Genomic DNA, 24,815 nt, shown 5'->3' on the forward strand with positions numbered 1-24,815 from the left:
AACATTTTCACAATGCTATGAAAAAGTTTTGTGGTAATTTTTAGCTCTTATTGTTTAAGAGCATTGTTAATTTTTCTGTGAGCGCGTGTCGCGGTGCGTCTGCGGTGCGCGCCACTCACATTCTCAAGCGGTTGAACCGTACCGAAAAAACATGTAAGTATGTTTAATCATTTTATTAATCATTTTCTCATTTATTTACTTTTCATAATGAGTTCGATTTTATGTGTAAGCTTCTGAGCGTTCTGTAGGCCCGATGTAGGTTTCTGTGTGAGTATCATTCCAATCCCATAATGTATATAATTTTTGTCTTCATTTTATAAATTGAAAAATTCAATGTAATTAACATATGAGAATTGAAGAATATTTGTTTGTTTGATTTTATGTGAAAGTTTCTGGTTCCTCAATATGAAGGCTACATAAATCAGAAAATCATTGAAACAATTATTGAATTTATTGGAAAAAAATGCTTCGTATAGTTCATGCACCCAAAATTCCAGTACCGCATTAATGAAAAATTTGACCTCGGTCGAGATGTCACGTTCTTCCATACTGCCGTCGAATATACTAGCTACAGTTGGGAAATAATACGTATTAAATTATTCGGAAATATGCGGAACTAGGTAAGTGGTGTTGCTGTTGTTAAGCGAGGGTGACTGGATGCTTATTGTCAGTCCTGCTGGATCACTGTGCCCGGACCCATTAGGGCACTCTGGAGTGCAGGAAACGACGTGAGGCCAGCCAGCTTAGTGAACTGAAGCAGCCTGCCAACCCTATTTCCTCGATTTTCTTCCCGCCGGTGTAGCTGACTTTAAGGGCTTGTTTGCGTGGGCCCATTCTTCCACACCGTGCAATCAGGTGGAAGGGAGTCGCCTGCTCTTCCCCACATCTCGGGCACTGGGACTCTACTGATCAACTGACCGTCGATCCCAGGTTGAGCGAAATGCTCACCCTGGATCCCCTGCACCAGTGCTTTTGGAGAGTGTAGTTCGTCTGGGTTGTTCATCCAGGTCTCTCTGTGAGGGTGCATTACCCTGAAGGGCTGGCGAAGTTGCAATTCGCCGAGCAGCGGTCCCCGCTCATGGCTAGGATGGACTGTGGTGCCCCTCCTCGGTGTAGTACTACTGTGTTTCCTGCACCGGTGTGCATCTAACGTCCCAGATGCCCCAGTCGTTGCGCCGCACTCCAGGCCTCCTCGTCCACTGGTGTGGGGGTACCAGATCCAAGAGATCCCCCATGGCAGTTATGGGGGTGGTCCTAAGAGCCCCCGTGATGACTAGGATTGCCATTTTGTAGATGCAGTCGTATACCTTGCGGAGTATGGCCTTGCCCATTGCATAGATAGAGAGAGCATAGGTGATCTGAGGTAGTATGATGGCCGTCAATATCCATCGAACCACTCGTGGTGTAGTCCCCAGGCTTGGCCCACCATCCTTCTGCAGGTCCAGTATGTGGCCGTGGTCTTCTGTGCCTAGTGATCGATGTGGGCCTTCCACGTGACTTTGTTATCCAGGGTGACTTCCAGGTAGCACACCTCAATAGAGAGGTCAGTCTCGACCCGAAAATCTCGATATGTTCCATCATGAGGTTATGTTTCCTAGTAAACAGTACCATCTCGCTGGAGGATGCACTCTTCACACACTGTCATCTTGATGCAAAGTCTTGGCTCTCGCTCCTAACCTCAAACTGCTACGCTTTACCTGGCTTCGCTTTTCTCCTGCACGGCTTTCTTCTGCTCTTCAAAACAGCACATGAGGCGACATCTCTCGAGGCGACGGCGAACATCATCATCAGTTCAGGTCGGTGCGCCACTTTCTCTCTTATCCTCTTCTCTTCCGACTGTCATCTAGTGAGGAGAAGGGTACCACGTTGCTCTGTCGGTAACTTATCAACTACATTTACCCTCTCGCACCTTCTACATTATCGACTGCCAGTAAGTTGCCGACAAAATGAGCAAAACAAGTGCAACTGGAGAGAAAGTTACGGATGCGCACCAAACCATCCGTGAGGTCTGTAATAAGAACATACAGACCAAGGACCCTAAACAGTGTGAGGTTTGTCACAACGCCTTCCACACTCGTTGTATGTCCTTTCGCTCCGTGCAGTTGAGAGGTGTTCCGATACTTGTGTGTGCCACGTGTGTGGACTCTACCAGCAGGGCGAGACTGGATGCCTCGCTCAATGCCACCCTGAAGGGCAGTCACACCAAGAAGAAGCCCTCCTCGGCGCCCCCATCGACCACCTCTTCGCGCAACCATTCTCCTGTGCGCCCACCTAATACGGCCACTATCGGAAAGGACGTCAAGCTGCGGGATATTTTCGAGGCCATCAAGGAAATTCGCGAGGGGCAGGATGAGGCAGCGGAGTTCCTTAGGGTCATCGTCAACAAGGTCTCAGGGTTGGAGACGAGGCTTGGCCTTCTTGAGACCCGGCTCAACGTCCTAGACGACCTGCCCCAGCTCCAAGCTCGCATAACAAATGCTGAGCAGACCATCGCAGAGCTGCGGGCACAAATAGAGGTCCTGCTGTCTGGGCCACCTCCTCAGCAGTCCACCAGCAACAACAACACCCTGGACAACGATGCTGGCAACACTGTCCCCTCGGAAATTGCCAGTCTTCGAAGGGAGCTGCTGAAAATAAAGCAGCAGCAGGAGATCAACAACAACAACAACAAAAGCAGTAGAGAAGTGGTCGTCTCGGGGCTGCGTTATACGAGGGAGACTTCCATCGATCTCCTGGCTTATGCTGTGGTGTCCGCCCTCGACCCTACAGTCCCCAGAAGGGACATTGCGGGGGCAAGAGTCATGGGGAGACTGGACGAGACCATCGACGTCAGGGCCCCAGACAGCAGACTTCCTCCCATCGCTGTCACATTGTCCTTCGATGCCCTTGCCCGCTCGACCATCAGGGCGAAGATCCGGAGGGGCAGGCTGCACACGGCTGAGCTTGACGCGAGTATCCTGGAGGAAGCAAGGGCCCCCCACCATCAAGGGCTCATCAATGTCAATGAACTGTTCCCTCCAGAGATACAAAAGCTCCGCGTCAGGACCTGGCGGGAGGTCAGAAGGAGACCTGGTTGCCGGTCTTACATCAGGGGCGGGAGGATTTACGTCCGGTCCACGGCTGCGGCAGAAAAGGCCACTACCATCAGCAGCGAGGATGATCTGGCGGTTTTTTTATTGAGGAACCCGCCAGCAACCTCGCCACCCAGCAACAGCAACCCTTCAACCAGCAACAGCAACAACAACAACATCAACGACAACTCCAGCAGCCACTGAGGAAGACGTCACACACACACACACGTATCATTCGCCCAAAGCCACCATCTCACTCATCTTCTGCAAGCTCATCTTCATTTTCATCCTCTTCTCCCAAGGTGTCTCTGTCCGAGGGACTAAGGGCCTGCCACTTCAATGCAAACTCACTTACGGGTCACATTGAGGCGGTTAGGCTCTTCTTGTCTACTCGTCCCTTCTTCCACATTATAGCTGTGACTGAAACTTGGTTAGATGACAAAGTACAGTCTATCCCTCTTCTCGACGACTACATACTGTTCCGACGGGACAGAAACCGAAACGGTGGAGGTGTGGCCCTCTACATACACAGCACCTTGACAGCTACGATCATCGCTTCATCTGAAAACACCTGGACGGGCAAGCCAGGCAAGCCGGAGTACCTTTTCTGTGAGATCACTGCTAAAGGCATAACACCTATCTTTGTAGGAGTTGTTTATCGCCCGCCGCATGCCCCTTTCATCCAGGGCAACGATTTCATAGAAAGGCTCACAACTTGTATGCACTCCTACTCCACGAAACTCATCATGGGTGATTTCAACGCCGATCAGCTCTCCTCCTCTGAAGATGCCAAGTTCATCAGGGCCTTCATTGAGGAGAACTCCCTCCGGTCAGTTCCGTATGGTGCTACGCATCATAAACCGGAAACTGACACCTGGCTTGATCTGTGCCTAATTGACGAACAGGATCGCCTGCTCGCCCACTGGAAGACAGACACACCGTTCATTAATGGACACGATCTTATAACGGCCACTCTCGACGTACGGATGCCACGACACGTATCTAAATCTTACACTTACAGAAACTACAAAGGCATCTGCAATAAAAAGCTAACTGACTTCCTCGACGCGCGCGACTGGTCACTACTTCACACCTCATCACTTGACGAATGCATCACATTACTCAACACTAACCTGACTGACGCCATAAATCATCTCGCCCCATTACGCACAATGACAGTCGGACTCAAACGTCACCCGTGGTTCACCGCGGCTCTTCGTGACATTCTGAAGGAGCGTGACAGACTCTACAGACGCTTTCGCAGATCACGTCTCCCCCTAGATCTTTTTTTCTATAGACTAGCCAGGGATGATGCTCACAGGCAGGTTGAGGAGGCTAGGCTGAACTACTATCATTCACGCCTGTCCTCCATAACTGATGTCGGCGAGATCTGGAGAGAGCTTGAGAAACTCGGAATAACAACATCCAGGGAAAAACCACCATCTCGCTTCTCCAATGAAGACCTCAACACGCATTTTAGTGGCATTTCCAACGATCCATCTGCCCCCGCTGTTGAGGACTATCTGCGAAGGCTCGAGGGTCTGAACATCCACACAAGCTTCGATTTCAGGGAGATAAGGGAGTCGGACGTTTTAGCAGCAATATCGCATTTTGACTCTCAGGCAAGAGGCAGCGACGGCATCCCCCAGGTTGTCATTCATAAAGCAATGCCCGTACTCGCACCCATACTTTGTCGTATTTTCAACCTGTCTTTGTGCGAGTCGCGCTTCCCCTCTGCCTGGAAAAAGTCACTAGTGCACGCTCTAAACAAAGTCAGCTCTCCAACAGCTTTAAATGACTATCGTCCGATCTCTCTTTTGTGCTTCCTGTCCAAGGCGTTGGAATGGCTGGTCCACAGACAAATCTCAGAACATCTTGAGACTAGGCTTTACCTGGATTGTCTACAAACTGGTTTCCGCGCCGGCCACAGTACTCAGTCGGGCTTAATTAAGCTGACTGACGATGTTAGGCTGGGCATCAACAAAAAGAAGGTAACACTTCTCCTTCTCTTCGATTTCAGCAAGGCCTTCGACACGGTGTGCCACGTCAAGCTGCTTGAAAAACTATCCACGTTCGGCTTCTCCAAGCAGGTCATCCGCTGGCTCGCCTCGTACCTCTCGGGCAGAACACAAGCTGTCACTGGTGATAACGGTGAACTCTCCATCTTTCGCCCACTTAACACGGGAGTACCACAGGGTTCCGTCCTGGGACCTTTGTTATTCTCGTTGTACATCAATGACATCAGTTTCTGCCTTGACTCTGATATCTCACACCTCATATACGCGGATGACCTGCAAATCTATACTCAGTGCCATCTCGAGGAGCTCGACTCCTGTTCCTCAAGGATGTCAGCTAATGCCGAAAGGGTATCTCGTTGGGCAGCACACAATCATCTCAAACTAAACGTACTCAAAACTCAGGCAATTGTCCTGGGTTCCCCCTATTACATAAATGCTTTGCCTTCTGTTGCTAACACCTACATCAACATAGGAGGAGCTCGGGTCAATTACCAATCTTCTGTCCGCAGCCTGGGGTTGGTGCTTGATGCCAAGCTAAACTGGAAGGATCACGTTACACAATTGTGTAAGCGTGCCCACTCCCTCATGTACAGACTCTACTTTTTCAGGAAGAGCACCAACCTGGGACTGCGCAAACACCTAGTGCAAGCTCTCTTGTTCCCAATCATTGACTACTGCTCACTGGTATACTATGACCTGACAAACGAACTAGACACTAAACTGCAAAGACTGGCTAACTCTGGCATCCGTTACATGTACGGTGTAAGGAGGGATGAGCACATCTCCCCTTACAGGCGCGAGCTGCAATGGCTTACCACCGCTGGTCGTAGGAAATATTTCATGGCCTGCTTTTTAAGAAAAATTTTCAACACTGCTACACCGGCTTACATCCTGGCCTTCTTCGACTTCCACGTTGCACTCAGACCTGTGAGGGGGGAGGTGACACCTCTAGACATCCCCCCTTCGCCACAGAGACACTGAGAACTTCATTTCATATCAGTGCCTCTTATCTATGGAATTCATTACCGCCTCATCTTCGCAACACTAGAAACATCTCTCACTTTAAAACACTGGCTAAGCTATATTTCTTGGAACAGGAGAAATAGTTCTCTGCGTCCACTCACAAACACCACACATAAACACATTACCCTACACGTCACCTCATTTCATTCCACACGCTCACACAAATATATTATACTCTTTTACATTAATTCTGTAAAATTAATAATTAATTCTATTTTCTATGTATTGTACAACACAATTTACATTAATAAATCAAATCTAATAATAATAATCTCGGTTTTGTTGAAATTAATTCCCAGCGACCGAGATGTGCACCAGTTCTGAACAAATTCAAGTACCTTCTGCATCTTTCTAGTCATGGACGGGAGGTGGTCGCCTGCGACAATCAAAGATACGTCGTCTGCGTATCCCACTGTAGTTCCCATTATCTTGCCGAGCTCTGTAAGTAGTCCATCTGCGATCAGGGTACACATCAGGGGAGACAAAACTCGTCCCTGCAGGTATCTCCTGTTGACTCGGGTCCTGACTTCGGTACCTCCAAGACTAGTGGTGACGATTCCGGTTTGTAACATCTGCCTGATTCAGTTGACTAGCATGGCGCTTATGCCGAACTTGGTGGTAGACTCGCAATTTGCATCAAAGGAAGCGTTATCAAACATCCCTTCAATATCCATAAACACGCATAGTCTGCTTTTTTACGGTAGAGTGGCCCTTATACTTCCCTAACCAGGTGGCGGAGTGCCGTCTCTGTAGACCTACCAGCCTGGTAGACGTGCTGTGATCTCGAATAAGGACACACAGCTAGAGTTCCGTCCGTTGTGAATCTGTCCACTACTCGGTCCAGCGTTTTCGAGCAGAAATGACATCAGGCTAATCAGTCTCCGTGAATTGGCGCGGTCGTAGCAGCGGTTGCCCGTTCTCGGGATGAAAACTATTCTTACCTCTCTCTAGCTCATGGGTATGTAGCCAGCGCTAGGCACGCTCTGAAGATAGTGTTCAGCCTGGTAACCAGGGCCTCCCCACCCCTTTGAAGGAGGGCTGGTAACATCCCATCTACCCGCGGGCTTTTAAACCTGTTGAAGGTGTCGATAGCTCATCTGATCTTGGCCATCGTAACTGTGGTGCCGTCGGGAGGTTAGTTACTGTATGACACCAGAGAATATGGTTTACAGGTTGTTTATTGCCAGAAAAATCGGGTTACACAGTTCGGATGGCGTAGTAGAAAATGCGGAAGGCAGGGAAAATAAGCGAAACGAGTTGATAGATACGTATGTGCCAAGAGCGTGGCGAAGACTGGGGTAGAGATGAAGAAGAAGTCCAGGCTCGCGTCGCGCCATAAATGCCACATGTAGGGAAATTTCCGGCGCGGTCAAACCCTTAGCCCTCGGCTAGCGGGGCGAGGCCTGGACACTCGAAGGTTAGTTGTAAAGAACTATAGAAAAAAATACACATGGAGAAACGGAAATATTTTAATGGTTTTTCGCCGGCTTGCCGGTGGCGGGTGTCCGTCACAGTAACTGTTTCCCCTGCCGATTTTCAGTCCATTGATCCACGTCCGGTTGGGCCGACCTGTGAAGGCGTTTCCTGAGCTACGGGCCTAGAGCCTAGGAAGTGAACCTCCAGCAAGTGGTTCAGTATGTCTGACTGGTTTTCCGCTATGCCATCGTCCGTCAGTGTGAGGTCATCCATTCTAATATGCGGGCCTGACGAGAAAACTCTGCGGCGCTTGGCCAGTAGTGTTAGGGCCTCAGTCTCACTGCAGAAGCTTCTCCAAGCCTCCGCCTTCGATATTGTGATCATTTTCTTGTACCCTTTTTGGGTAGCCTTATAGGCTGCTCAGTCCGGAGCCTTTTTTGTCTTAAGAGCTCTGTTTATTAGTTTCCGGGAGTTGGATCTGAGTTTGTCCATCTCTCTACTGCACCAGGGAACCTTAGACATGCTTACCTTGGGCTTCGTAAGGCACGCTGCCTCAAAGCCCTGGATTATGGAGGATCGTAAGTGTGTTACGTGCCCTCCACCATGCTTGTACTGCTCAAACGACAGCAATATCCCTGGAGCCTCCATTCAAGCTCTTCCTGTAGGAAAGGCAGTCTGTGGGCTTGAGATTCCGGCACATCCTTGTCGGTTCCACCTCAGCATCTGCTGCGAGGGAAAACGTGATGCGCCTGTCGTCTAAGAGTGTGTCTTCTTGATACACCCGCCAGTCGTTGATTAGGTTCAACAACCTAGAGCTGCAGAGTGTCATGTCCATCACTTTCTACCGGTGGGAGGTAATGAAGGTCGGTTTTGAGCCTTCATTCAATATTTCGAGCTCGACTGTTGACAGGTAGTCCAGCAGAGCTGTACACCTCTTATTGGTGTAGGAGCTGCACTATACGATGTGGTCCGAATTTGCATCACAGTCAATCACCAGGGTAGTCTTTTTCGGTGCACTACCTAATCAGCTCTCTGAGTTCCATCGTCGGTGGTGGTTCCACAGAATTGTAAGAGAGGTAAATCGAACAGACGACTAGATATAGTCTAGATAGTCCTGCCCTTTGTCTATCTCAGTTTGATCGATCTTGCGGCCAAGTCTCTGTTACACAACTGGCTGAGTCTTGGTGTGTGATGCCTGTTGTTTAGGAAAACCGCCGCCCTGGGACTAGGTTCAGCTGCGCTTTCCACGCACACTAGCACACCGTTCTCTCGGTTCAGTCCTGCAACAAATACTTTCATAATATGTGGTTCTTGTATGACTAATATGTCTGCTCCACCTCTAGGCTGTGGCTATGAATAGTCTCCCCTTGTCTCCACGTCGTACCGCTGGCCCGGGGGTCGCACTTAGCAGTGTTCTGTGCGAACCTACCTATATGCTTTTTTGCTCGGCTTTGCTGAGCTCATGGCCCCTTGGGGGACAACCCCTGGGCCGCACAGCATAGCCTCTTCTTCCAATAGCACCCCTCGTGCTCTGGACCGCAGATCTCGTGCCCTGGATCCCTGAGTCCGAGGGTGTTACGTCTTCCGTCGGGGCAGTGACAGAGGGGCCCCGTTGCCATTACCGGTACTGCTGCTCCCTCCCACGACGCCACCTCGACCCCGCTGACCTGCAAAAAGGCCTCGGGTCCTTTCTTTGTGCTAGGGTGTCTGTCCTTGAAGGAGATACGCCCCAAGCCGAAGTAGGCCAGGTGCCCCTCCCCCTCTCTCACCTGAGAACTTCCCTGGATTTGGCGTCCGGCGTTTTGGCGGTTCAGCCTCCTCATGATGACCTCCGTTTCCAACGGTAGACCAGAAATGAGGATCATCGTCCTCTTAGGTCTGGACAATTGTTCCCTTAATAAAATTTGGAGGGAAGCCCCCGCCCAAGACGTCGAGAGCGTGACCGTCCGAACAGCGCCTTCTCGTCGGAGCGCGAGACGTAGAGGACGCCCTGGTCGCGCCGCTTCTTTGATCTCGACTTGTAGCATGGTCGCCGTCGAGCTGGTCTCCATGAAGGCCACCTTGTCCAGCTCTTCCCTTAAATCTAAGTTCTCTAGTCCCAAATCCATAAAAGTCTCACAAGTATGCAGGAAGCGACGGTCCGCCCCCACAGAGCTTGCTATGTGGGTGTAAGGCTAAGTACAATGGGGTGACGCCCGGTACGCCAAAGCATTTTTTGTGACTCCGTACCCCATTGCCATCCAGCCCTCGGCACGATAGCTCCCACCTTGGCTTGGGGAATTGCTCCGTGACTGGGGCCTTAGTTTCCCTGACCCAGTTTTTACGCCAGCCAGGTCCCGTATAGCCCCGATTAACCAGGTCGTCGCCCGCTCCCATCCCAAGGACCGGTTGCCAACCGGCATCCCGGTCCCGGGCCTGAGTGCGCGGGGTCTTTCCTGGCCGTTCACCTATCCGCCACCTGGAGTCGCGCTTAGTTTGCGCTGAACCCATAACCCTTATCCCGTATAGGGCTTAGGGTCTGAGGTTTAGTAAGTGAGTTTGGAAAGTTAAGCCAAACAAGTATCACTATAATACGAATGTTAATAGTTTTATTCTTAGCTCGGCTGATTATTATTGATTGATCAAATTTTTTGGTACCTTGGACAATTGGATGACAATAATTCCGTAAAGTGAATATAATAAAATTTATTCCAGTTGCAATTTCGAATCTGAAAGAATTTGAAAAAAATTCATTGGCTTATTGATTTTGTACATTTTCAAGTTTAGCCGATTGAAATTAGATGATTACCCAATTTTGGTCGGCCATGCTGGTTAACCGACTAACCATTTCGGCCGGATAATTGTTTTAGCCAGCTAACTATCAGCTAATTAACCTAGTTAACTGTCTTCACCGACTAAGCCGGCTAAATTGTACAGCGCTAGTATATGTCGCTAATGTTTGAACTTGAAAATGATCGCAAGTTAGCGTATATTTATAATCAAGGATATCACTCAGTTATAATAAAACTTATAATCACAAAGCGTGAAAGCTCAACAAATTGATCGCAGATATCACATGAAAACTTTTACTTCACTAAACGAGTAAAAAATATATTTCCGATAATTTTTAACATTTGGGCTGTCTAATTATAAGTTGTCTCTCTTGAATATCATGTAATAGAAATCAATATTAAGAAAGGGTATCATCCAAAATTCTTTTCTTAAAGTATGAGTCTCTAAACCTACATATCAACTGGTAAGAATCTACTCTTATCTTTTTTGTACTCATGTTATTTAACACCCCTAGCAGTTCAAGTTGCATCACTGCTTTCAGTGATTGTACAACTTGATTATTTGATTATTTTACACATCGTCAAATGATTGAATGCGTTGATCTTTGATTGACATAGAACATATTACTATATTGTTGATTCTTAATGTGCAAGTGCACTTTTTTGAAACATGCCCTCGCAGATATGAAATCATGCATTTTTAGTAACGGAATTATTTCACATCTTAATTGTGTTTTTTCATTTAGTTCACAGACTCACCAAAACTGGCTTTGTGCAGTGACAGTGGGGGTTCTGTATTTGAATTAAATTTTACTCGCGTTATGGGAGTTAGAGGCTGCGACAGCAAATGTCTCTTTAGCGGTTCAAGGGGCGAAGTTTGTACATTGGAACCCCTTCTATTGAACCAACTCCCGACACATTCGCTGAAGAATTATACGCTGGTCGCAATGGCTACTTTATCAAAGGTATTGTAATTTTTTTATCCTTGCCGTCTTGAACGTACCTTCTACCAAGTATTCCTTTGGTAAGATGGTAAAAAACTGTCTAATTTTTTAAGCATGAATTAAATCTGAATCTGTTGAATGAATCAAATGATACTCCGATATCGCAACAAACTGAAATAATATAACCTTTACGTGTCAAACTAACAGTGAAGGAATATTTGTTGATTTTAATGTACATATATACTACTTGTTCGAAAACGGAATTTTTAGAGACATATTTTGAATATTAAATTTCACAGTCAATCTAGATTTTGGATTCAGTCGTCTATTTAATTTTAAGCTTGAATCGTAATTATATGAGAGCATAAACATTATTTAAAAATGTTTCTAGTTTGTATATACTACGTTATTTTGGCTCGCTACTTTATACTTATTTGCTGTATGTAATTATCACATTGTGCATATAGTAGTGTAACTAATGATAAGTGGTGTCCACACCCTTTGCACATCCTTGATTTACAGACGAGACTAATTCAAATCAGCTGCCTCGTCAAATGTCTTTCCTAATACTGTTACTGAGTTAACCAATAATATTGTATGAACAGTCCGCCCTTAGAATTTAAAGAGATATCATGATTTAATCTTTGCTTTCGGTTCATTTGACGTGCTTTAACTTTGTTCACTCGGAGAACTCTTTCAACCGTTATTTTCACTCTTGTGCTACGAAAGGTAATTCAAGTTGTTTTCTGGAATCGTCGTTCAGCTCGTACAACTTTCAATGAAAATGATCTTAGCATATTTTTACATGCAACTTCACTTGAAATTAACTCACGTAACATCGCAGTTCTGACACTAGTGTTCTAACAAACAGGTACTTACGATTAAATGTTTTTTTTGAGTAATTCAAGTGAAAGCACGTTAAACAAATGAAACACAAAGATAAAAGGATTAGCATAGTACGGTACGGTAGTATTTCAAAATATGGAGCATTATATTTCAGATCTTTAGTTAGTGTATAACCCAGTGTAATTGAACTTTACAGTAAGTTTTTTCTTGGTCTGGTATAGATGGTTATCAAACTATCAGGGATGAAATTTTCGACTTCAATCCCGCATTATTTTCCTTTGATATCTGTTGACTTCAAATTTACCGTATCTAAACAATTTTGTCAGAAGTATTTTGAATTATTTTCTTCATATTTTTATTGGTGCTTAGTATTTCATATCGAATCCATTTGTACTTGGTTTTTCAACATAATCGATGAAAATTTGTTTTTCTAAAATTTCTGCTACTTCGATTCTAACCCTGTTGTAAATAAAAGTAAGGTTCAATTTTTTGCTGTGAGTACCACTAAGGAAGTTCCGGGCTAACATGTAGTTTTCTAGAAACATAGCACAACACGAACGGTGCAATCCGTCAGACCAGTGATTTGAATTTTGTATTGTTCGATTCTGTTATTTTGACGAAGATTGAGCCTGTTTTTCGGCAGCCAGCAGTGGCGTTGAGAGCTGACTCCATTACCAACGTAATCGACTTGGTCGAAAAACTACCTGTGGTGCAGGGCTACAAGACGGTCATTTTTTAGAGGTTTGGTTACATTTTTAAAGTAATGTCATATTTTGTCGTATTTTTGTAAGTGACCGGAGAACATGACTTGGCCGTGAAACGCCACTGCGAACCTTCATTTATCCAACTATAAGTTCAAGCGCGAAATACGAGATGCTACTTGCGCTCCGTGTTTCTTTATTCTGTCATTCCGCGGTGCAGCGGTGGCTTCAGTTGATTCCATCGCATTTATTTCCCCACCTCACCGGCAATGTCACGTGAGCAACAGAGTGAAGGGCTGATAAGGTTGAGGCATCGTGTAGTGCGCCCGTCACGTTGATCCTTGCACTCGAAATAAGCATGAAAACAACGACAACAACAAGAACGACGATGGCGACGATGACGACGACAAGCTCAACACGATTCACTTATACCGGGAGCTTCAAGACAGGGAATTTTTAACGACGTTTGGTGACATTTTTGTGAGTGTCGAGTATTCTGTTTCGAAAAGTAGGTTCATTTTCCCTTCAAATTCTTTTATCACCATGTACGCTGCATGTAAAAAATAAGTTCGTAGACGTCACCTCAAAATGTACGAACGTGTTCGCTTATTAGGATGGTGCTATGGTTATATTATCAGTATAATTTTTTATTGAAGTAAATATTTTCCTTGGAAATGAAGTTCAGTAACGACCACCAAAAAATTGTTTACGTTTCGGCCTGATAAGGAAACGTTTTCAGGTGTCCCCCTCCGATTTCGATGAAACTCTGGTATGTTATAGAGGGTCAAAATCGATGACATACGTATTTTTTTTTATCGTCCCAAACTCATTTTAAAGGGGTGAAACACCCCTCCAAAGTTGACCACCTCCCAAGATGATTTTTCTGTTTTGCATACAAGGAGGGGATTTTGATAACTAATAATGATAGTAATAAATACCTTGTCAAAAGTGATGAAAAACACACTTCGAATATTCTCAAGAACTCTTTATTTTAGGGGTTAACTTGTATGTACAAAGTTCATTTTTTACATTAGAAACAAGATGTTCGTCAGAGCTCAATGAATCCAACAGCACTGTGAAGAGCATGCAAGAATACAGAATACGTGCTTCCGATTTTTTCCCAAAAACTGAATTGTAATCGACTTTTTTCCCAATATTACGGATTATGTCTAGTATTTAGCCATGAATCATTGAATAACATTGTTTGAGGCTCGCATTCATTCTGGCATCGCTCTCTTATCATTTTACTGTTTTATCATTTTTTTTCAAGAAACGTAAATATTTTTCATTTCAAGCAGACTATTAACTACTCGAAAATTCGATGTGTGTCATATGTAAACAAGTCATATCTCTACTTGAATTAATTCTATGGCACAGATATTTCAGGGGTAAGTGCTGGGAAAAAGATAAACAAAAAACAAGTAGTGATTATTAGCCATTTTGCATTGAAAAAATGAACAAAGAATTTTTTTTTGTTACTTTGATTCATACACTAAATACACCTGTAAATAGTTTTGTAAATAAATTACGTTTTTATATAATACAAAATTGTTGAATATGCACATGATTCTACTTCCTCTACCGTGGCCACACCCTTTAAACAAAAACAAGTTCCAAGTTTATCTATAAATCGCTTTATGGATGATAGTCGGTACAATAATGATATTCATCAAAAAAATGCTGTCGGCAAAGTGATTTTTTACACCAAGAACATCTGATTACTGCGACATTCGTGCAACCTTCGATTTCACAATTCGGATGAGATGACTGTCCAAATGCAAAATCGACGGGGTTATCAAATTCATCAGATTTCTTTGCAATGAACCCGCTTTTATCCCACGCATAACGAAACAAATTATGATATCGCGGAGATGACAGTTGGTTGTGAACTAAAGACTGTAATTTTATTATATTATTCCTTAAATGTAAATTTAAATCATAATCGAGAAGAACTACGGTGTCTGAAAAATGACGAATATAATTTTTCCATATACGGAAGCCGAAAACATCGAGAGGTTGAATTTTTCCAGTGGTTCCTTTCGGTATCAATAAAGTCGTCAACTTTTTGTCTAGGGGTGTTGTCTCTTGCACAACTCTAGAACAATGCCCACTCCAAGAATCAATTGGAAGTAGACTCTTCGGTCCAACTTTTGGGATAAACACTCCTTCTAACCACATCTTGAAATGCTCTGTAATGAATCATTGTGATTAATACCGTTTGAATATATGCAGCGCGAAACAAGAATTATTATACCTGAAGTAAGTTTTCCTGATTTGGAAGCTGTGATGAAAACATTTGGCGGTCTGAATAAATGTTGTTCAACTATAGGTCCGAACGTTCCGGATGGTTCTTTTAAAACAATGAATAAAGGAGATAATAATTTTCCGTCCGCTGAAATTGTAGGCTGTATAGTATAACTGTGCATTGTTGAAGTTACTGATTGTACTATGCACGACACTTGTTCAGTTCCTTCTTTCTTTAACGTTCGTCCAGAATGAATCTCTGTTTGGAAACCACTCTGATCAGAATCATATATATTTTGTAATCCATATTCGGAAATATAAGGTTCAACTCTTTTCAAAAATTCTTCAGCACTCTTGTGTAAATATTCACTATTTCCCACTGATATTCGCGTGACGAATTTATTGATTTTTCTGCTAGTAATGCGATGGATCTTTTTAAAGTGAAGTAACCACGTTGGTGATGCTTTAAATCGAAAATCCTTATGACTGATAAGTCCTTGGGCCTGTAAAGCCCATCTTCGCAGATCCGTATCATGAACAATCAAGCCTGCGTCAATGGCATTTTTCATATTCTGCAATGTATACTCTGATATGCGAGCCAATTTTTCCATGTATGTCCCTCCCTGGTTGATTTGGTGTGCCCAACGACGCGATTGTCATACTGATTTGACTTTTTTGTATCTATGACGAACCGTATCAATTGAGCGATTTTTTTTCGCCTTTGCACTTCGCCAATATTCAACAGCTCTTCTTTTATAATCGAAACTTAAAGGTTCGTCATCTTCGGAAAAGCTATCTTCAGGTCCTTCGGAAGGCACCTGAAAATCTGCATCTTCCACTGCGAACGTTTCAAGATTTTTGTAGGGCTCATCAAAGTCAAGAGAATTTTCCTCAATCATTTCCACACTATTATATTCTGTCATGCTTTGTAATAAAATGTTTTCGAAGTTCGATACTATTTCGCGTTCATCGTTTGTTAACGGGGACTAAGTTTAATAACGTTTATTGGATTCACTTTCATTGTAAACGTGAGAAGAAATTCAATAACTGCTCGAAGTTCTGTTATTAACGTATTAACAAGCACTGAACGGTCTCACGACTTTTCATATTGAAAATATCCGAAAGATACGCGTAATCGTTAAAAAAAAATATCTGTGCCATAGAATTAATTCAAGTAGAGATATGACTTGTTTACATATGACACACATCGAATTTTCGAGTAGTTGATAGTCAGCTTCAAATGAAAAATATTTACGTTTCTTGAAAAAAAATGATAAAACAGTAAAATGATAAGAGAGCGATGCCAGAATGAATGCGAGCATCAAACAATGTTATTCAATGATTCGTGGTTAAATACTAGACATAATCCGCAATATTGGGAAAAAAGTCGATAAGAATTCAGTTTTTGGGAAAAAATCGGAAGCACGTATTCTGTATTCTTGCATGCTCTTCACAGTGCTGTTGGATTCATTGAGCTCTGACGAACATCTTGTTTCTAATGTAAAAAATGAACTTTGTACATACAAGTTAACCCCTAAAATAAAGAGTCCTTGAGAATATTCGAAGTGTGTTTTTCATCACTTTTGACAAGGTATTTATTACTATCATTATTAGTTATCAAAATCCCCTCCTTGTATGCAAAACAGAAAAATCATCTTGGGAGGTGGTCAACTTTGGAGGGGTGTTTCACCCCTTTAAAATGATTTTGGGCCGATAAAAAAAAATACGTATGTCATCGATTTTGACCCTCTATAACATACCAGAGTTTCATCGAAATCGAAGGGGGGCACCTGAAAACGTTTCCTTGTTAGTCAGTTCTTTAATGTATGAAACAATATAAAGTATTTATTATATATGATTAAGACTATTGGTACAACTGCCACGTTAATGCTCTAACGACTAACATTATACTACTATCGAGGTAACCGCCGTCTCCAGAAATTCGGAGAAGAATACATAGATCCAGTTAACTAGTAATGACACATAGCGCGCCATCTCTCGATCTCTCATTCAAAATACAAATGTATACACACATACTCAACAAGAACATTTTTAAACTCTTCAATATCTTTCACAAACTCGTAAATTCGTTCTCGTAGTTCTGCTCTTTTCAAGGTTCTTCTCATTATGATAGGATCAATACAAAAATGATTTTCTGACATGCATTTGCAACTTTTATAGCTCTATGTCTTCCACCATGCATACGTTCCGGTAAGCTGTTTCTTAGAACTTGTTCTCGCATACCGATCAACACTTACCTCCCAACATCAGGTTATCATGCTGATTGATGCAGCCCCCCCCCCCCCCCCCCCCCCCCCCCGAAATTTATTTGCTGACAGATATTCGAACTGTTTTTTCTTTCTAAATTCTGAGAATTCGGTATCGCTCACCGATCGATGCAAGCCTCCCGAGAAATCTTTGCAGAAATACGAACTGTTTGTCTGTACGTAAGAACGTAAGGTCTGTAAAATGTTGGTATCGGAATCTGTACGCAGAATCCTCATACTATTCTACTCGTACAAAATCGTCAAGTATATCATTCGAACACTCTATTTGCAATCGAATTTCGAAAGTAATGAAGTCAAGGCTTACCGAATCACGGATAGACATTTTGGATTTGCGTTGTCCACAAGTACTCGAAATTCATTTGCTGATTCTCTTGCTTGATGGCCGTAGTTTGAGTCTCGCGTTATTGAGTAGAGTAAACTACATTTTATTAAGAATGTTGCGTAGACTCAGGGTTCCAAATTGAGTTTGTTTCGTCTGTTATAATTTACGTACAGCCTAAATTCCGTTGAACAGGGCCGAGTCGCGGTATCATGTTTTTCAGTCTCGGCTCTCGTATAGGTCGCGGTTTGCCAAAATAGAGTGTTTGGATTAGCGAACGATTTATTTCATATTTTTGAGAAAGTTTTGAGTCTTGATGTGTTGCAATTGCGTTTAGTTGAGTTCGACGTTCTAATTCACGATACAGTTACTATTAAGATTTGAGTTTTAGTTGAGTCGATTTAGTTGCTGATTGCGCTGCGAGTTTTGGTTATTTTTTGATTTACGATTAAGTTTGCATCGTGACGAGTTGTACTGTTCAGGATTCGTTTTAGTTGAATTTAAGTTGAAATTAAGGTTACATTTAATCCATTTTAGATTCAGTTGAGTTAAAGTTTCAAATGATGTTTATTTCATCGGAGGTTAAGTTTAGGATAATGTTAAGCTTAGTCTAGGTTGTTTAGTTAGTTTTAAGTCATTTTACGGTTCTGCCGATGCTACAAGTCGGGTAATTGTTAAGAATACAGTCTGTTCGGTAGCCTGGTCGGCATGCCAACGAGTAATTAGTTAAGGTTTCGGGTTCGTAGCGATTGTTGCTCTTCTTTCTTCTTTCATCGCTTCTTTGTTTTTGAGAATTTTGAGTCAAGTCTAGTTTTAGTTTGCGAGCTAAATAACTCGGTACATTAAGAAAGAGTACGATTATATTTATAAATATGCTAGTTGAAATTTTGAGAATTTCGAATGTCAAGTGTAGTTTTGGTGAGCGAGCTAAAAGCTCGGTAGATTAAGAAATAGTGAAGTTACGATAATTTTCTGTTATTTTGGTTTTGAATCGCAAAGAGCGAGTTTCGGATAGGTATGTATGTTTTATTTTCCGTCTCGCTTCTTAAGAGAATATATTATTTTATTTTATTTTCTTAACCGGCTTGTTTTTGTAGAGTGTCTCTCTTTCTCTCGCTAAAATTACCCCTCCCATCTTCGTAGTACTGAGAATCGTTAGGGACCACCAGGGCGGGCGGCCTATGAGCCACCTCTGCAAAATAGTAAGTGCAACCCATTTTCGGATTACCGCTCAATTTAAGGGGGTTTCCTGAATTAGAATGTTCTAAAACAGCGTTTTTTTGTGATTTAATTTTAGAGAAGAAAGAGAGAAATGAAGTTATTGAATTTAGAAGTATGATTTTATATGTATTTAACCAATACAAAAATTTTTTTTTAAGTAAACACCTCTTAATTTTTGACTGAAATAAAAAACCAAAGAGGATTAAATTGTTATATAATTTTCTTCTCGGTGAAATAACAAAAGGCAGAAAAAAATCCGAAATTAAAAATTTTGGCGGTTTAAAAAAAAATTAAACTGTAAGGCACTGTTACGGGTTTGAGGAGGTTTGATTCGACAACCGGTAACCGGTACCTTTTGGTTTTATAAAGGCTTCATTAGAACTGAGTAATGTGTAATTGTGTAACTAGGTGATTTGGATCAGGAATAGGTAAAATGATTATTTAGACTGGATCTGAGCTTCAACTTGGAAGTTAGAGTTGAAGTTGATTATACGAACGTTGGAATAGGACTGAATCCCAGGTAAAGAGCAGGAGTAGACGAAAGGTGCGCAAATCCAGAATGGTGGAGAATAGAATTAGCAGAGTTGGCAAAAAGCGAGTAGCGTGAGCCAGAATGGAAATAGGAGGACAGGAATGAGACGACAAGTTTACAAGGTTATAGGGATCGTGGGAGAGTGACGAGATCAGGGAGACGTGTGGCAATACGCCGACGTCACAGAGCCATAACAATTATTTAAATACACTTTTTTACTAACTTTTTTAGTTCGCTTAGAAGAGAATTCAATACTGTTCAAAAAAAAAACTTTAGTTTAATGAAATAAGTTGTTTAGTTTTTTAGCTGTCACGCACGCGAATTTAGAAAAATCGTGAAAATAAAAACTGGAGAATACGCATTTCAAAGTTTTCAATTAGAAGAAAGATGAATTTTTAGTTAATTACGCTGATAATCTGCTAATCAGCTATTCCTTTTCCATATAACAGTCCTTTTACTTCTTCAAAAGCCTCATTTTGATGCATTCAATCTAGTTTACTGGCTGTCCGAGCCTTTTTACTGCTAAATGGTTGGTGGTTGTACTCTCTGTCGATCCGTTGCGTGTCAGCGATATCAGCAAACATTGTGCACTGCTGTCCTATACTCAAATTAAGTAACTGCATGGCACTCGCAATCGCTGAATACCCTTCGTTGAACATATCTACAGCCATGTAGTTCAACGACAATTTCAACGACTTTTTGGCCCGAATTGAGGTGTTTTGGAGTGATAAGCCAAATTATTGAGTTGAATGACTTATTGGATTTTTTAGTCTAACCGCCTAAGAATCGCATTAAAAGGTTATCATTCGGGAGATCTTTATAAATTGGGCGAATGTGTTTCTCAACTTCTTCATTAATCAATCGATCGGGATGCTCGAAATATTTTAATTGATTCATGGATTCAGCTTTGCGCCATTCACACCAACTGTCGTTGCCAACTGGATAATTATCGTGCCGAGGAGATTAATCAGTTTAACAATAGTGATCCAGCGTTGCTATTATAGCTTCTTTCATCTTTTGGACAGAATCCACGTTCCTTCTAATGGACAAACCATAATAAATCGTCAGTTCTTTATGACACCGGCTGTCAACCGTTTCTTACCACTGAGCTTCCGTTCTTTCTTTATATTTCAAAGTCGTGAACCCATGCATTTTTGTACGTGTCCCACTCATTTTTTGTAAGAGGGCAATCATCACCGTACGATTTTATTTATCATCAAAATGCCTGCAAAAGATTTTGAATCCCCGTCGCCGATGTAATTTGTATATTTTACGCCAAATTTTTTGTCAGATCTTAAAAACGTTTCTGTAATAGAATCCACCTTCATCTTCCCAGCTAAACCTTGGTGATTTGAAGAGCATGATTCTGCGTAAGTTTCGTACCATTTTTCAAATTTGTCATCGTATAGTGATTTCTTGTTTAGAGTACAGATGTGGCAGTATGCACTTTTTACGATAAGGGCGATTACTTTACCACTGTAGTGTCCAATGAGAGTTGTTACATCGTATGATGAAGTGAAGCCACGTTTTTTGCAGGATGCATCGCCAGACTCTTTCAAATTATTTTCAACATTCCCCGTTTTCTGCATTCTCTTCTCGCTCTTCTTTGACAGCTTTCTCAGTGACGTTATTGAAAATCGATTCCGATGCCGGGTAAATGTACTGGACTATGTTATCGTACATCGATTTCGCTAACCCTTGGCACAGATTGATGAGTCCACAAAATACGTTGATGCAACCTCGTCCAGCACCAAGTAGCCTCATAACAAACACGATTCGTCTATTTATTTCATGACCGGCGTTTATTAACGAACCTGAATTAATTTCACGCCGACCGCACATACACGATAATATAATTATGAAGTCTAAGCCGCGATGCCCACTTTTTTCAAATTTAATTTTTTGTTTGCATGATGCGCAGATTATAATAATAGCAATTGCTTGAGAAACTGTGAAAAATTCAATGATTCTACCTATAAGAATGAAGTGGTTTCGCAATTATATCTTCGCTGCTCGCCGTAGATAATTTTGCGCGCTACTGCTTGTGATTCGATTTCCATGGAATTTACGCTTACGCGGTTTCAGAGCTCATTCAGAGGTCGATTTTGTACCTTTTGGATAACTTGACATAATATTCTTACGATTTGCATGCGTCAAAAATCCGAACAAAACTAACCGTTGATGCTACAAACTACTAGGTAAAGCCACGTACACTAAATGAATCATATACATTTATATCAGGTTTATTAATTAATTCGGTGCCTTTACTTTGGTATCTTGTATCTCTAGTTTGAATTTGAATTTTTTTCTTGTCCTAAGGTAGTTTCAAAGAGCAAACCGTATGCTGTGAAACGTACTATGAAAGATGGTGGCCCTGCGAACTAGACCTCAAACAGCAGTAGTTAAACCAATGGCATCCGACAAGGAGCATTTGAGACCCTGCATTCTTTTTGCGTTCGAATCGAAAAAAAATGCAGCTGAGGCGACCGAAATGATTTGCTCAGCCTTAGGAGAAGGTGCAGTGATACATAAAACGTGTAAAAAGTAGTTCCAGAGATTTCGCAATGGTGATTTTGACCTTGCCGACCGAGAAAGACCTGGCTAGCCGAAAAAATTCGAAGACGAGAAACTGGAGCAGCTCCTGAAGGAAAATCCTACTCAAACGGAGAAAGAACTTGCACACGCTCTCGGAGTTACTCAACAAGCGATTTCCCATCGCTTGCATCAACTAGGGAGAATTCACAAGGCAGGACGATGGGTTCCGTATGTGCTCAGTCCGAAGAACAAGGAGAGGCGCTACGATACCGCACTATCTTTGTTATCACGCTTTCAACGGAATGACTTTTTGTAGAAGATTGTAACTGGTGATGAGAAATGGGTACTTTATGAAAACCCGAAAAGAAAAAAATCGTGGGATCAGCCCGGTCAACCATCAACATCCACAGTCAAAACCAATATTCACTGCAAGAAAGTGTTGCTGCGGATCTGGTGGGACATGAAAGGTGTTCTCTATTATGAGTTGCTGAAACCGGGTGAAACTGTCACTGCTGCGCGATATCAGGAGCAACTCAAGCATTTGAGTAACGAAATTAGAGTGAAAAGACCGTATGCAGGAAGTGCTAGCAAGTGTTCTTGTTGCATGACAATGTAAAGCCACACACCGCAAGATCGACCAAAGACGCTATAAATTTATTGCGCTGGGAAGTTCTCCTTCACGCGGCTTATTCGCCAGACATGGCTCCTACAGACTACCACCTGTTCCGGTCCCTTTAACATCACCTTTCGGATACGCACTTCAAGTCAGTGGAGGAGGTTGAAGAAAGCATCGCAGATTTCATCCAATCAAAACCACCATAATTTTACCGAAGTTGAAGGATTCGTCGCTAGTGGTACAGTTTGAGACAGTGTGTAATCATGGCTTGTTTGTGAGTGTAAGTCATTACACTGCTGTATTAAGCCATTTAGATCGGACCCGGCCAACTTCTACAAATGCACGGCACACGAACCAAAACAAATCTCGAATACAGGAGGCCCTTGTTAGTGTCAAATCAAAGCACTCATGAACAACTGAAAATTAATATTTTAACCTTTATTTTTTTTTTTTACATTTATTTAATAAGGTTGAAAATAACTTTAAAAAAAAGGAGTCCTCGCGGTGAACACGATTGTAACCGTAAATATTATCTAAATCGACTTCCGTTTTCGATTGGATGTGAGTGAAAGGCGTGGCAGAGAGTGCGAGTAGTAGAAGGAAAGTAAATGAGATAGCAAGGGCGAGTAAGGAAAGAGATAGAGTGGGGATGTTGAGGGGGAGATCAGGACGGGCGGAGACGCAAGGGGGAACAGGAGGGCGGGAAAAAAGAGGGAAGGGCAGGTAAAGGAAAGATGGGAAGTTTTGAGGTTAGGTAACGAGAACTAGGTGATGGCAAGGGGGAACGGCAGTAGAGAAGAAAAGGGGACGACATCTAGGGAGTCGGAAAGAGGTTAGACTAGAGATGGATAAGTGCCAGGCAGGTAAGGTAGGGAGTGGCGAAGCGAAATAGCATGAGTGAGGCGGGCGGCCAGAACGAAAGGGTGCGGAGCGTGGAAGAGGAGAGAAAGAAAGGTAGCCCGAGTAAAGTAGCAGTGCTAGGCAGGGAAAGGAGTCACAGTTTAAGGGATCGTCTCAGTGTGACCCTCCGAAAAATCACTGATTTTCGCGAATTTTTTTTTTAATGTTCAAATAAACTAATCGGTCCGGTTTTTTTTTTATAAATAAATACGTTTATGAAGAATACAAAATGATTTTTTTAAAGTTTATTTATTGAGTGCATCATTGTTGTATAAATTGTTGTAATTTCACGTGAAAAAAAAAGGTGCTGCACGGTTTCCACGATGGCGGCCGCAATTTTGATCTGAAAAAAAAATTTCAAAAAGATTATTGATCTACAGGAAAGTCGCTATCGCGCTATGGAGGGTTTTTTTTTTTTTTAAATTTGACAAAATGGCGGCGGTTTGAACAAAAAGTGTCGAATGTGGCCCTTTTTTTCGACAGTTTTTCGTAAAAAAAAATAGGAAGTTTTCAAAAAAAAAAAAAAGCTTCCATAGCGCGATAAAGAATGACGTTTAAAATGTTCTCCCGAAATTGGAACTAGATATCTTTAAAACTCTTCCTTTGAGAGTGGAAACCGTTTTGAAAAACACCATTCTGAGAAAAACGCGTTTAAAGATTGAAGTTGGAAAAGTTTATATAAATCGTTTACTTACGATCAATCGGCGATGCCAGGTCTTGATTTTTTTCTTGTGGGTTTCTCTCGTACGTCTATCCGTGGTGGATGTCAAAAACGAACTGAAATGCTTGGACAGTTTATTCTGCAAGGTTATAGAACCTAAGCACCTTAGTACACGCGCAGGTAGAAAAACCGTTCCCTTTCTACAAGAAACGCTGTAGCGACCGTAATAATTTGAATTTCGATTTAAAACTTTGAGAGAATGTTTAGAACAGTGTATACTATACGATAATGCAAAAAAAAAAAAAACAATTTTTTGAAAATTTCACACTGAGACGATCCCTTAAGTCGGCGATGACGGTGACAGAACTATGGAAGAGAAAGCAGGAGGATGCAGGGGGACAAGAGAAGGAAGAAATAGACGGAGGGAGATGAAGGAAGCAATAAGGGACATGGGTAAAAGACTAGATGCAGTAGAAAAGCGGGGAGGGGAGGAAATAGAAAAGGTAGAGGAAAGACTGGCAGAAATAGACAAGGAGCGCATAGAATGCGCCGAGAAGCGACAGCGTGAGGGGAACTCAGGAGTGGCAAAGATAGCAATGGATAGGGCAAGAGAGGTGGAGTGGGTTTTAGAGAGGAAAGAAAGGGCGGAGTGGAGGGGAAATATAGTAGTGAGAGGAACCAGAATAGAAAAGGGAAAGGAAAAAGAAGG

At 42.6% G+C, this 24,815-nt stretch overlaps 1 protein-coding gene and 1 long non-coding RNA gene across 2 annotated transcripts in view; one reads left to right on the forward strand and one right to left on the reverse strand.

The window, feature by feature from the left end:
- LOC124220724 (uncharacterized) overlaps window positions 1-24,815 on the reverse strand; it is a 330,320-nt gene that overhangs the window by 24,077 nt on the left and 281,428 nt on the right. The window lies entirely within an intron of this gene.
- The window catches only part of Vps8 (vacuolar protein sorting 8), a 170,417-nt gene that overhangs the window by 18,177 nt on the left and 127,425 nt on the right, over window positions 1-24,815 (forward strand). The window contains exon 4 of the mRNA XM_046629809.2: window positions 11,046-11,264. Within this exon, the coding sequence (XP_046485765.1) occupies window positions 11,046-11,264 (219 nt within the window). The remainder of the gene's footprint in view (window positions 1-11,045; window positions 11,265-24,815) is intronic.

Source organism: Neodiprion pinetum, chromosome 1 (genome assembly GCF_021155775.2).
Source record: "Neodiprion pinetum isolate iyNeoPine1 chromosome 1, iyNeoPine1.2, whole genome shotgun sequence".
Taxonomy (NCBI): Eukaryota; Metazoa; Arthropoda; class Insecta; order Hymenoptera; family Diprionidae; genus Neodiprion; species Neodiprion pinetum.